The sequence below is a fragment of the Fulmarus glacialis genome, unplaced genomic scaffold (genome assembly GCF_000690835.1).
Source record: "Fulmarus glacialis isolate BGI_N327 unplaced genomic scaffold, ASM69083v1 scaffold7304, whole genome shotgun sequence".
NCBI lineage: Eukaryota > Metazoa > Chordata > Aves > Procellariiformes > Procellariidae > Fulmarus > Fulmarus glacialis.
Genome location: NW_009207332.1, coordinates 7,783 through 22,541, shown reverse-complemented (window position 1 = coordinate 22,541; position 14,759 = coordinate 7,783). Strand labels below are relative to the sequence as shown.

At 43.0% G+C, this 14,759-nt stretch overlaps 1 protein-coding gene across 1 annotated transcript in view; it reads right to left on the bottom strand.

Annotated features, from left to right (window-relative positions):
- ST5 (suppression of tumorigenicity 5) overlaps nt 1–12,334 on the bottom strand; it is a gene marked incomplete at both ends in the record, with an annotated part of 71,147 nt that extends 58,813 nt beyond the window's left edge. The window contains 2 exons of the mRNA XM_009576047.1: nt 7,040–7,176; nt 11,117–12,334. Coding sequence (XP_009574342.1) covers nt 7,040–7,176; nt 11,117–12,334 — 1,355 coding nt within the window. The remainder of the gene's footprint in view (nt 1–7,039; nt 7,177–11,116) is intronic.
- Nucleotides 12,335–14,759: the final 2,425 nt, after the last annotated feature.

Here is a 14,759-nt window from a genome sequence, read left to right as displayed (position 1 = left end):
GACTCCACGGGGAAGGTTAAGCCACCGACATTCCCTCCATGGTCAGGATCTTGCTTATAGGTCCACACTTGCCTATTTTAACTGCTCAGGCACCCACCTGGGTTAGACTGCCCTGACACTGCACTTAGTAATGCTGATTTGAGACATATTGCTGCATTGCCTCTCTTATGAGTTCCGACGTATTGGGAAATAGCTGAGAGACCCAGATTCATCCGTTCTTATCTCTCTGGAAAAGACTGTACTTACCCGAGTACAACAACAACCTGGCCCTCACTAATTTTAAGGAGAGATGACTACACCAAAAGAAGGACATTTTGCTCACTGAGTGATTACCTGAAACAAGTACACAAGACTTACGTGGATATGATTTTACTCAAAAAAAAAAAAAAACAAAAAAAAAAACCCAACAACTTTTCTAGGCCTGGTACCAATCTGACTGGTTTGGGACTTTATTAATGATTTATTTTTCACTCAACTCTCTGTCTGTGAAGAAGGCCCATGCAAACCCAGAGCTAGCTGTCCTATTATAGTGCAGAAGTAGACAAGAAGCTGATTCTCCCCAAACTGAAGTGAGATACTCAACTGGAGAGAGGAAAACAGCTAAACAGTTGTGTATAACTACACTGTTTCACTTTTCAGTCACTTTGCGTGTCAATTGTAACAAGGTTCAATTATATACCTCCAGAAGCACAGCGATTAAGTTGCTATCGTCAGTCTAACTCCTCTTAAGGTGCAAAAAACATTTGTCAAGAGAAGTATCCAGCTATTGAAAGGGCTCAAAATCTCCTAAACGTGACACTGAACAGGTCCAGAGAGCAGATGGGTGCATAAGAAACCCTCCCCAGGAGGGCCAGCTGCCCCTGGGACAACGGATTGCAGGAGCCTCCCAACCAGAGCCCACCAGCAAGATCCCATTCAGAAATTCATCCTGGTTTTAGAGATCTCACAGCAATGTTTCTGGGCTATTGCTTTACTTTCTAGACTGCTTCAGCTCTAGCTGTCAAAGCAGACAGAGTAGCTGTCAGCAGCTGCTTCTCCTTCAACTGTCTCAGTTCTGCTGTTTGCATCCTTTTCCCCCTCTGGACAGATTTCCCACACAATTTAACTATCACCTTTTATTTAAAGCTGATCTGAAACGATCTGACTCTGCTGACTGAGAGCTTCACAGACTCCAGAAGAGCATTCTGACTGGCTTCGCCAATTACTTCTCAAAAAACATAAATACAACCAGAGATGGGCCTGAACCCAAGCTCTGCCTCTGAACATTTATTTCTGAGCTGGGAAGAAGTCTGTAACCCCATCAGGAATGTGTGACTGACTCTAGTCTCCTCAATGGACCACAGAGAAACTGTGATGTGGAGATAATGTGAGATAGGAAGAAACAAGGAGAAGACGGAACCGAGTTCCAAGGCAAGCTTTCAAGCTGGCCTCTACCACCACGGACAATATCAAAACCCCAGATCCAAAGGCCTGTGCTCTTTTAGAACCAAAACTCAACTGCTGAATCCCAGCTTTAAAATAAAAACATTCCAACTTTTAACTTTGCATAATAACTGTGGCATTGCCTGGAGGAAAGATTTTTTCACAGGAATTTGTGCCAGTTGCCTGAATCATACGCTTTTGACTACCCTTCTCTTGCCCAGGTTATCTGTCCCTCTTTAACAGCTAATCCATCTGCCCAGGTTCACATTCCAGCTGCTGGAGTCTCTTTGAGAAGAGCATTTCCTCAGCCAGTGGGTATTTGATGGACTCCATCTTCCACAGTATATCCTAAAATGTCAGTTGAAAAAATACCTGCATTTAATGAACAAAGTAGCCCCGTGCTGCTGACTATATCAACCACAAGGTTAAAGGAAAGACGCATGGCCTAGTGATCTACACAGCGCTGGGACCTGCCACCAAGCAGCTCTAACAAGTTTTGGCACTGACACCTATCATGCCTTTGGCACGCCACCTAACTTCTGGTACAGACCAGGCCTGGCTATACGTAACTGGCATATGCTGGTGTCCCCAGACTTTGTGTTACTAGGAACTCTGCTGCCATGAAACACCAAAACTTCCCCAGGGCAGTAGCAGACACTGACGTTCCTGCTCACAGGAATTTGATGGAGAGGAATAAACTAAAAGATCGATTTCAGCCCGGGAGCAATTCCGGCAGATCTATGCGCTGGGAAAAGGCCTAGCAGGAAGCCTGCAACCAACGCTGAGGGCTAATGTCACTCCAAACTGCCGGGCACGTGCCAATGCATGTGGCCAAGCCGGACAGAACATGGGTTTGTCCACTGCAACCCAGGACAGCGACCACTCAAAAGAGCTCCAGCCACAAAGTCAAGCCAGTCTTGTCCCAAAAAAAAGTACAGCCTAATCCCAGCTGAGGACTCTAAAATAGGTTAATTCATTAGCGTTGTCTTTCATGTTAGCTACCAGAGTTCTAAGAGTGCTTTGGACTATTGTAATTTAGTGAGCAGGCACCAGTCTTGCATGTGAGCCAGTCAGACAGAATGGGAATCTCACTGGGGCAAGACCTCTCTGCAGTAATATATGTGGCTGAAATAAACCCATTCTTATACAGACTGCTCTTCTTATTGCACCAGTAAGAGACTACACCCATTAGAAGACATAATCTGATACTCATACACCTGGGCTATGTGCTGAATAGTCCACCTATGACTTCAAAAACAGCAGAGAAGCAAGAAACCCTGTTAGTCACAGATCTTCAGGGAGGAAGAGCATTTTAATCACTTTCATTCTTCTTGGGAAAAAAAAAGTTTCAAATGAGGGCCAGGCAGCTATAAGAGCAAATGGCTCTTGCTTGGACAAGGCAAATTGAGTTGTGCGACATCAAATTAAATGTTCTCAATCTACGATACAACATGCACAGCCCAGGTGAGCAACGGGTCTCCTACACATCTATGTAGTGTCCTCTTAGAGGAAATCTCCACCTGATCTATTGTGTCCAGCACTCTGAGGAGTTACAGAGTAAGAAAGCTTGCCTTATCAAAGATTTCTTCCACTATATTTAATTTCTGAATTGTGAGTGCAATTTCTCTTACAAACACAAGCTATAATTTACATGGGTTTACTAGATTTTCTCAAGTTAAACTTAATATTGTGCCCTTAACCTTGCCTTCACTTTACTCATTCAACTTTTTTTGGAGATGATAACAAGTGCTTCTAGATGTCCAGTGAAAAATGCCTCAGACACACCAAACCTTAAATAACAATATTCAAATATCTCAACTGCATTTAGGGGAATAGACTGGAAAACTGAAACCGTGTGCTACATATGACAGAAAATACTGTTGTCCACAACACAGCAGAAGCAACCGTCTCAGACATCTCTTAATACTATGATAGTTTCTTGAATTCACACAAAGCCAAGCATGGTTTCCCCAACTGGATTCATAAAGCCACATCAATTTTGGTCTGATTAAAGACTCATTCAAAACCACAAGAAGCAAAACAATGTTAAGTTTACTACGACTGCCACATTCCTGTGTGTGCTAGTACAGAAGATGAATGAAGTCCACATGGTTCCTTGCACATGGAACACAGCTCTGATTAATATTAGGAATGTGCACCCCTTTATACAACTGCTTCTTGATTAATGCAGAATGGATCGTTATGTTCCAATCCAATACCTGTCTTGAACTTAACATGCAGATATTTCATCTATTAAAGTGTACAAAAATATTACAAAATTAAACAAAGCGTCTGGTTCATGACGTCACTGGATTTTAAAGCACAATCATTTTTGGTTTTAATGTACCTTAAAACCTTTTTTTTTTTTTTTTTAAAGTCAGCTCTCAAAATAACATAAACTAGCCATAGCAGTTCATCACTGTCCTGGTCATTAAAGAAGGAAACAGTGTAAGGGCACCAGGAGAAACACAAAGGTTTAGTGTCCATGTGCATCATATGAGGAGGTCACGGAGTAAGCAAAAAAACAATGACTCTAGTCCTAGCACTTATGTGCTTAGAAGCTGTATTTTGATCATTGCACTAGTCTGAGTGAGAGCACTCAGTACCCCACACAGTATCTTGTAGATATGTAACATTAAATATGCTTTTTAGAAGATACCCTCTGGTAGATAATTCACATAACTTATCCACAGCTCTCCTCTGCTTTCCAATGAGGGAGAGACATCCTGCTAAGGGGCACCAGCCTGGGGGACGTGGTGACAAACTGAAGGAATGGCTCAAGAGGAACTTCGGGAAGTTTAGGAAAGACAAATACAGTCCCACACGTGGGTCAGAATAACCCTGCGACAGTACATGCCAGGGCAAGGAAGGCCAATGACACCTTGGCCTGCATTAGCAAAAGTGTGGGGAAGTGGTAATTCCCCTCTATCTGGCCCTTGCAATGCCACATGTGGAGTATTCACAGTACCACAGAGACTTCAACAGACTGGAGATAGTCTAGAGCAAGGCTACTAAGATGGCTGGGAGCTGAAGCATCCAACATAAATGAGAAAAGGCTGAGAGAACTGGGACTGTTTAGCCTAGGGAAATCTGGGGGGAACCCAACTGCTGTTTTCTACTACCTAGAAGGGGTTATGGAAAAGGTGGAGCCAGACGCTTCTTGGAGGTGCACAGTGAAAGGATGAAAGACAATGGTCACAAATAGCAACAAGGAGAATTCTGACTGGATAGAAAGAAAAATTCCTTCACAGTGATATCAAGAAAAAATTCCTCACAGTGGAGGTTAAGCAGTGGAGCAGGCTGCACAGAGAAGCAGTGAAACCATCCTCCTGAGATATTTTCAAAACTCAACTAGACATAGCCCTGAGCAACTTGATCTAACTTTGAAACTAGCCCTGCTTTGAGCAGAGGTTGGACCAGCTGACTCCAGTGTCCCTTCCAACCTGAATTTTTTTTATGATTCTGTCTCTCAGTAGAGTGCTTAGAGCATTGCTCAATATTCACAGCCTTTTTTTTCTTGTGTTTTAACACTTACTTGCATTAAAAGTTTTAATTCGGGGGGGGGGGTGGGGAGGGCAGACACGGACACTTTATTAAGTTTATTACTACAGTGACAATGTTTTAACTACCTACAAGCTTTTAGGGTGGCAGGAGATTCAACCAGGTATAGACAAAAAAGCCACCACCACCTCTAGGGCAACTGTTTGCAAAGAAAACCCAAAGCAGAAGTGACAGAGTCCTTTACAGCTTTGAAGCAGATGTAAATCTATAAAATAAACTCCCTCTTACAGACACCTGGTTTGCATGAGTACAAAAGTGCTACTCAGAGACTAGGGTGTAGCACTACTGGTATAAATTATGCAGATGTGATACACAAAACTACGATAGTTTCTTTAAAGCCGGAGATCAAACTACTTTGGCTTGTCTTTAATCACGCTTGACAGTTTATAAGAATTACACTGATTTGGTATTCCCCCTGCACTGCCTGTATTGAATGAAGTGCTTTGGAAAGAGGTTGTTAAAAAGCAGTACAAAACAATGAAGTTCTGTATTTGTCCACAGATCTGAAATTTTGCATTTTCTTCCCACTGCCCTGCCAAAATGCCCAAATTATAATCTGCAGGGAGCTGGCTTATTGTTCCCATGAGTTGGAAGAGCCCACTATGATTTTGTTTTACTGAACCCAAGATTTCTTCCCATTTGAAGAAAGCTTCTTACCAGTCCTGCACATCTTATTTTGGTATTTAACAAACCAAAGCAAGGAAAAGTAGCGTTACCACCTAACATCTGGCAGCATGTTGCCAGGTCCTGAGCAAAGATGAGCACTGTAATTAATGCACAATAAATTTTCAAGTGTGAATTGCACGGTGTTCATGGAGAAGGCTGATGATCATATAAGGACGATCTCCATAGAAAAAAACATTTTAGTACTACATAAGCTCTCATTTTTATTAACAGACACTGAACAGCAGCATTTTTTGTGTGTTCTGAAAGCATTTTTTTTGAATGGCATAGAGGGAGAGTACAGCTGAAACTGGAAAGAGTAAACTCCTGTTTTCACTGACACTGACAAGCCAGAGACAGAATTCGGGTATAAGGACAAAGTGCCCCAAGCTGCAATTTGTGGCCACTGTTCCTTGCTGTATCAACTGATATGATACTCTAAGAAGAGTTTTGTTCTATTGTCTTTGTTTGCCCTTCAAACATTTGCAAGCAGTATTAGAGTGCCTCTGGTCCTCCTTTTTACCAGACTAAACAAGCCCAGCTTGTCAGTGGCTTTTCATAGGACATGTGCTCTAGGGCCCCTGATTTTCTTGGTAGTCCTCCAGTTTACAGTAGATAAAGATTCATTGTCCAAAGTAAAATGAAGTACCCTTTGTATCTATTGTAATAATACAACACTGAAAGAGTTAAAAACAATGCAATATTCATCACTTGTGTGGAAAATCTGTGCTCTGAAGGGCTGCCCAATTTTCAGTAATTATAACAACTTTTTTGATGTTAAAAGAATGTATGCATAGGCCATACATTTCCTTCTAAGACCAAAAGAAACATGTTTTTCTTGTGAAGCTTAATCAAAACAGCGTTTTTGTTGCGCATTCCTGATGGCTGTATAGCTAAAGGAAATTAATTTTTCTTTAACCAGCAACTGGGACTTAGGGGAGACCAGGAACGGTGCTACAAAAAACTGCTTTGGCAGTCCATACAGGAGCCCTGAAAAGCTCAGGCTGACCACACGAGGCCTGTGAGGTTAATCTTGCTATTGGATAGTTTTGTAAACACTATCTCAAGTTCAGTTCTTTACATTTTTACACCATTCAAGGCTTCAAGCCAAGGCCTCGACAAAAAGAATGATTTGGTTCTTGAAAAGCATGGCAAAAAGCTGACCAGTCTGTTTCCAATACCACCCAATGAAGTCTTAAGGAATCAAGACCTCCTGCATGCAGACTGAGAGTTATGTTTGCACTGATGCATCAAACCCATTTACTCTCCATTTAATCTCTCTTTACTGACAGCACTGAATGTTCTTGCGCAGGGCATGTGTTCAACAATACACGGTCTGACCACAACTGCTCAATATCCCGCTATGAGCCCATGTACTGCAACAGGTTCTTACCAACAATGTCTTCATAGGCATTTTCTTCTAAAGTGCTCTTGGATCCAAATTTATGCTGGCTCTCAGTCCCATTTTCAGTTGGGGAGGGAGGGTACAGGGATTGCAGACTTGACGCATCCTCAAACTCAAAGGATTTTCTAAAGTTTAAAACAATAAGTAATTAGTAACCAGAATGCAAAATGACTCAAACACTTAGCTGAGCATTTGTTTGCTAAGAAATAGATATAAAATGACCAACAAAAAAAAAATCACACATCATGCTTTAAGGACTAACTTTTAGAGGATCTCAAGTCCTGTACTCACGGTGGTCTTTAGTATAGCAATCTGTGACGCTTTTATGAGGTTGGAAGTATTGTTATCCCCATTATGCAGACAGGGAAAAAATACCAAGAAAGTATGTGATATTTTTCAAATGTTACAGAGTAAGTTAGCAGTACAGTCCTCAGATTAGAAATTTCTTCGCTTTTGCCAGGGGCCCCAGAAACATGTGGCCATCTCTCCTCAAGAAAAAGACATTTCTCTGGAAAGCATTCCTCCACCGGTTGCTCTGGGAGACGTAGCCCTTAGTTTGAAAACACTCACATGTCTTGAACCTCCAGATATGTTCCCGCATAAAGGTCAGTGTACAAATACCACAGGCAGACTCGTGTGAAAGTCAGCCACTTCCCCTGCACACCCTGCATCAAGCACTGGCAGCAAAGGACAAAGCACGGAGGAAGTTAAGTCTCTTTCGGGTAGACGAGCACCCCGGGCTGGGGGCCTGAAGGTTTGGGCTTTCTGGCAGGAAGGTGAGGGGCAGCTGGGTCAGATGAACCCATACAACTCGGGTACTCGAAGGAGAGGCAATTCACCGCTTCTCACCCACACCCGTCCCAGTGCTGCCGAGCAGCTCTGGGTGAAGAGGAGCCCGAGCCCTCCCCATTCTCCAGTTTGCCCAGCACTTGTTCTCTGAGGCAACATCTACACTAAAGTTGGGAGGTGCATGGTTTGCATTGCCAGCTGAACAGGGGCTAGCATTCATTTGATTGATTTAGTACTGAGAGTGAAATGATGTGAAAAATGGGCTCAGGTCGGAGTATAAATCCCGGGGTGCTGTAAGGCTTACAGAGACTGTGCTGATAGCCATACTTCACTCATTAATACCCAAACTAGATGAACAGTCATCGTCCTGCTATCAACCCCCTTTTCTCTTCTCCCCAGCTGGAGTGAAACATATGTTGACAGCATATCCATATGGCAGTGGCAGAGTCTCATGAGACATACTTCGGCCTGTTAATTGGCTCAAGAGTATCCCTACAGGCAATACAGTGACTATCATACAGACACTGCATTTGACAAAGGCATTTCCTATTTGTCTGCTGGAGCAGACTTATGGGTCTGAGGCAGGCTTAGGAGCCCCCTCTCTCTCCTTTCCCTAATCTTAAGAATATCCAGGTCTGTGTGTTATGCACATCAGGATCGTGGCAGAAACAAGCCGTGTGTTTCAGATCCAGACATCTGCTCCTCTGCACCTACTGGCAGTTATAAAAGATGCTTAGGCACTGAAGACATACCTGTGTATGAAATGAGACTTTCTAAAGTAGTGAAATACCCAACTCTTACAGATTTCAAGGCAATGCTATGACACAGTGAGACTGCAGAGGACCACGGGAATGGTTTGTGGACCAGCACTCAGCTGTGGTCCATCTGTCCCGAGCCTATCCTGTGATGCTCCTCTCCTGCGCTGTGTCTGTGCCAGAGGATCTCCCACCGGTTGGGAACATCCACCTCACATCAATCTGAAATGTAGAAGCTATCATGGGCACCAGGTCCTCTGAATACAGACTGGCTGTATGCTAGCAGGCAAATATGAGAGACTTCCTTCATTTTACTATAATATTGAATTAGCCACGACAAAGAAAACCAGTGTTTTCAACCAAAATATTAGAAGAATAAATATCCACAGTCCATTCTCATGACATTCCAGTGAGTGAAAACCACACGTATGTTCAGTCTGAAACACACAGTTACAAGCTGTAGACATAATGAATTATGTCTGTTCTCAAAAAAAGAACAGTTTAGAGACTGAGATTGCAATAATTAATAGTAACAAAATACTGTCATTCTTAGTTGACTTGTATGGTCTCAAGCTCTTTGTAAATGTTGGAATTCTCCTTACTATAACTAAAGGAAGGACAGTAGCAAAGACAATAAAGTTAAGATTGTATAAAGGATTTCCAACCAGCCTTGAAGTCAGCCGGCAAACCTGCAGTTTTGGGACGTTGATTTAAACTTACTTAGATCATCATTAATCAGAGGTAAGTCCAGAGAAATCACTAAACTACAGTAGGGTAAAGCTGTTACAAGCAAATGGAAACCCACCTTGTACAACGTCAAACTGAAACATCAACTGCAAGAATCATCAGGTACACATAATAACACTGTATATCCTACAATATACTCCACTAATCACCATTTAAATTGATAAATACTGCTTTTGTTTCGGGCTTGTACCTACTAGCTCCACCCAGGACTGAGGCTCCAATGCTGAAGCGTGCTGTTGTCTAACTCTGCTATGACAGGGGACTGAACCTGCAGAACAGTAGTTGCAAGCATGAATTGTACCTCTTCTTGAAAGAAGTCTCAAAACTTCATCTCACAAACTCATTGTAGCAAAATACTGTGGTTCTCAGATGACTTGTATGGTCTCAAACTCAGTGCGAGACTGACTTTGATCACTTAGCCGCAGGTCACACAGTGATTCTGTGCAAGAATAATCTCCTGTTATTCATTCCTCTCTGCCACCCACCACACAGACCATTTTACCACTTGCGCCTTAATTTTCCAGTAAAGGCTATCATTTATAGCAGAACATTCAAAAATCATTGTTTGTCTTCTGTACATTGGAAATGCTGTGCTGAACAAAATGAGGTCAGCTTTATTTCACAAATTCTTGTTAAAATCTAGATTAACTTCCTCTAACTGAGATTGCTGCCAGAACTCAAAGATAAGGACTGCTAATCAGAGCTTGGCTTTCCACATTTCACCCCCCCGCCTTTCTCAGAGAAACAACGCACATCAGCAGAGCTGTTTGATGCATTTCAGAAGCAGGTGTCTCTTGAAAGTAAAGAAGAGAACCTGAAGGCTCCTCTTCTTTTCCTGCCTCAGTGTACTTCAGGTCAGGTTGTGCTGACATAAACTTTTAATTAATTAAGCCAACATCAAGCACCAGATACTGAATTGATAGTGTGCATTTGAGATGCTGTTTAGCAGTTACTTGCAAAGCTCATCACTAAATACCAAGAGTGTGTGTGTATCATACAGATGCACAGATAGGTGAACTTGTTAAAAATGCCATACTTTGAATTTTTAACAACAACTATGCCTACCATTTTCTAAGCAGTGAGCAGAATGAGTTGTACCATTTCCAAAAAGTCAAGGGAAATCATGTAATTAAAACAAGCCAAGCTCCACAGACTGCTGGGGAAACATAGCCATATACCCTGCTCATCATTAACTCAGAAAGGACATAAAGGCCTTTCTGTGCTAAAACATATTTTTCTCAGCATTAATCCTCTACAGCTATTCATAGTAACTTAGGACAACATTTCCAAGCACTGAATTAAATAAAATCATCAACATTGCATAAAACTGACACAACTGCTGTGATAACAAGCTTTGGAAACACAAACCCTCTGCAGGTATGTTTTGCAGTGAACAGGCAGACAGGCTTATGACAGATCAGCAATGGTCCCGCTACAAGAGGATAATGAAATTATGCTCCTTTAAAAATCTCAAGTAAGGGCTTATGTGCCAAAATGAGCGAGAAAACCTTTAGCACACATGACCTAGAGCCTTTTCCAGGGATCGAGGAATGCAGGTTGGAGAACTCCAAAACTGTATCCATGTAAAGGTATTGTACCAGTGCATCCCACCAGTGCAGCCCAGAGGAAAAAATACTTGTCTTGCACGCAATTCCTAGCATTTCTCAGGTCAAAAGCATTGGATTAGAGGGAGAATTTAAAATATGGTTACTAAAAAAATACAGCACATTTATTTATTTGAAGATTGAGCACAAGACATTTCCTTGAATTTTACCTATTCTGGGATTTTCGGTGAAAGCGCGACTCTTTCTTCTGCCTTCTGGTCACGGGGGGTGCAGGGGTGGATGGGAGGGGAGGAGGAGCAGCAGGTGTAGGAGATGGAGGTAGGCCATTGCTTGATTTACTTTTGTGGGTTTTGTCTGCTTCATATTCAAAGGTGCGTTTGGGCTTGGGGACAGGATTCACTGCGGTGTTAGCTGGGCTTTCGAGAAGCAGTTTAGGGCCAGCCGAGTTTGCAGTAACCCCCTGTTTTGTCTTACTGCTTTTCTCAGCCTCAGTAGGTGTTTCTGGTTCGATCCCCAAAATAACGCTCCCTCCTTTGCTATCACTCAGGGTTTCACTCAGTCCCTCCACAGCACTCAGAGTCACAGACTTTTTCCTCCCTTTGTCAACACTGTAACAGCTACTTGGTAACTGGGGGAGGCCTCTGCCGGGCTGCTCTTTCAGTGCCTGCTCAATCTTCTGTATTCTGTTGAGCACAGCAGAGGACTCTTTCCTCACATGACCCTTGAGGAAAGCGGCAGAAGGAGGCTCGCTCCTGCCTAGTCTCTTTTCGAACCGGTGGCAGGAATCCCTGTCCAGCAGTTCCTCCTCCTCCGTTTCCGGGTAAGAGCACTCAGAAAACGTTCGGCTCATTCTTCTGAGTCCTTTGAAATCGAACGTCTTCTCGCTGCAGGGAGAGGTCAGCACGCTGGGGCAGCTCTCACTGCCCGACCTCTCCCCAGCATCCCTCTTGTCCACACACGCGCTCATCCTGGGGGACGGCTCCCGGCGGCACTCCCATTCTGTGATCTTCTGCCTGATGTCCAGCGCCTGGGAGCGGACGCTCGCCCGGCTGAGGGAGAGGTTCCTCAAGTTGGTGGCAGTGCCCAAGGACAGAGTGCTCCGGGCGAGCAGATGGCTCCCTATTGCTTCCCCATCTTGAGCCTCCTTTGGACTCTCCTTTTGGTCCTCGGCCTTGAACACGGACAGCCTTTTATCCAAAGCGCCCACGCTGATGGCTTTGAGAGGGTGGCTCGGGGAGTCGGTGTCTGATGGGCTTGTGGAGGTGCTTCGCAGCGTAGACGTGCGGCTGCTCCAGTCCTTGAGGCGCAGTCTGGAGTTGGAGACTTTGGTGAGCCGAGTAGAGCGGCAAGAGTCCTCACTATCGCTGAGGGGGTAGGCTGGGCTTCTTTGCGGGGACAAAAGAGGCGGTGGAGAGACTGACTGACACCTAGAAGCAGAAAGAAATAAAAAATCAAGTCCTTGGGGAAACTGGAGTTATTTGCCAAATTTCTTCTGGCTGCAGGTAAAGCAGAGGATGTCTGCGCACTGCAAGACTACCCCAAAGCATCACTAAGACAACAAATACCATTCAGCCACAGTCGGGGGCAAGGGGTGGCAGCAATTAACTGATGTCAGCGATGAGCTGATGAGCAGAGCATTCAGCACGTCCAAAGCCAGTTTTCTCACCTGTATTTGACCCCCAGCTTTTCCAAGTTTCCCGAGTTTAAAGACAGCTGAGATTCTCACAGCAAACCATTGCCTTGAATGCATCTACCACCTCCAGCAGAATAGCTCCCTGGCCTCCCAGATTAAGGATTCCCTCTGCAGGAAAAGGGGATTGTCAGGGAGAAGATTCCCACTGCAGCAAAAATGGGAAAGACTGACCAAAAAGGAGCACAGTTTACTCACTGGTTGCAGTGAGCAAACCAATTTTAAAAGCTATTAGTTTTTAATTCATAACATCTGAAGCAAAGTAACTCTGTAGACAGCCACTGCAGTATTTTAGCCACAGCATTTCAAATCCCCAATGTATACAGTAAACTAAATAAAACAGCAAAAGGAAGACATGTTTTCTCTTTGGTCTGATGTGGTGGCCAACAGATTAAATTCTCCTTATCAAAGAGAAGTAATTTCTTATCGAAAGAATATTACAGACTGAAAAAGCATGTTAATCTGCCCACAGTATATGTTGAAGAATATAAACTATACAGAAAGGTCTCAGTGTTACCCTGGAAAAAACCTTCAGAACAAATTTTTGCCATGGTTTGCAAAATCAGCCATTGTTACTGAGGTTTTGTACACTGTTGCAAAGACTTCTAAGAACAAAAACACAAAAGGAAATTAAACAACACATTAATCAGCTGGCTCATCACCGATGAGCCAGCAATAAGAAAATTAAGCCAAAATCATGTCAAAAAAGGGGGTTTTACTGCTCTGCCACAATACATACATATAAATCATAGCAGAAATGATCATGACTCCTTTGACATTTTGCCCTAGCAACCTTTCCATTCCAAACACTATGGAAAGAAGAGGAAAGATCCAAAAGTAATGCCTTGCATATGCAAGTTCCTGTTCTATGAAGATTGTAGACAACAAGTTATTTTTTTATAAACCATCTTGTACACATAAAAGCAAATGGAAGAACTATTTGACCAAAAGAAATCATGGGAACAAATGTCTCCGCTATAGCAAAGGGAGAAAAGATGCAGAAGATCCCTGCTGCTATACTGTTTTCTCCCCAACAGCCAGCCAATACCTACAGGCACAGGTGCCAAGTTCTGTGCATTAATCCGAAAGTCCAGAGCATTGAGGCAATTTCTGAAAAATTTACTTTGACACAGGAGATATTTTCTCCTCCTTCAAACACAACCCTAAACCAAATTATTAGATTTCATCCCGGTTTCCTGCAGTGGATACTTTGCAAGCAAAGCTCAGAAGTATCATAAAAGAGAAAAGTTCTGGTCCTGATCCATTTGATCAGGACAATGATCAAATTATCACAAAAGGGAATTTATATCTTTTTCAGAGTCCTGTGATAATCGAGCCTTTTTGGCACAGAAGTTGCGCTGCTTGGTGATTTCTGTTTCTTCATCATTTTGAAAAATAAACATGCCCATAGGAAAAGAGAGATCTCATGCCAAAGACAATGGCAAATACTCCACCACCAACTGCTTAAAGCTTCCTCATTTCAGGACAGAAAAGTTGCATGTCAGAATATACTCTTTTCATCCTAGAAGTTAAATTTCCTGCTGTTCTATACAGCTTCAGACAGGTATCTTAAGAGATCTCAGAAGATCAAAAGCAGGTGACAGGAGATGAGTGGTTTTGGCTGGTTGTTGCAGCATAGAGTTTGTAGTGAATTACCTAGGATTACTTTGGCCTACATACATTTACAGTGCCTGAAGATGCCACCTAAATCAGCCTCCTCAGACTTGGTGGGGTGCCCTGACTCTTCATTATTCCTGTCTGTCTCATCTCGATCTCTTCAGTTTAATACCACAAAGTCAAAATTTTATATTATTCTTAACACTCCCTTAGCTTAGACTTGAGATCCTGTTCTCCTAATTCCTGCATGTCACGCAGGCCTGCTCCAGAGCGGCACTGACATTTCTCTCAATGAAACAGGTATCACCTGGTGGAAGTGTGTTTTACATATAAAGACTACAACCTCCACAGCAGCCTTTGAAGCTGCATGTTAGCTAAATCCACTGTCAGGATTCAGCTAGGGGACAGGGACAGACCCTGCAAAGAGGCCATGTGAAATACTTTAGCATGTTAAAACTTATTTATTAGACTCTAAATGATAATCTGTATTGAAAATAGCAAGAATAAAATACAAAATGACTGGAGTAATGTCAGTGGCAGGACAG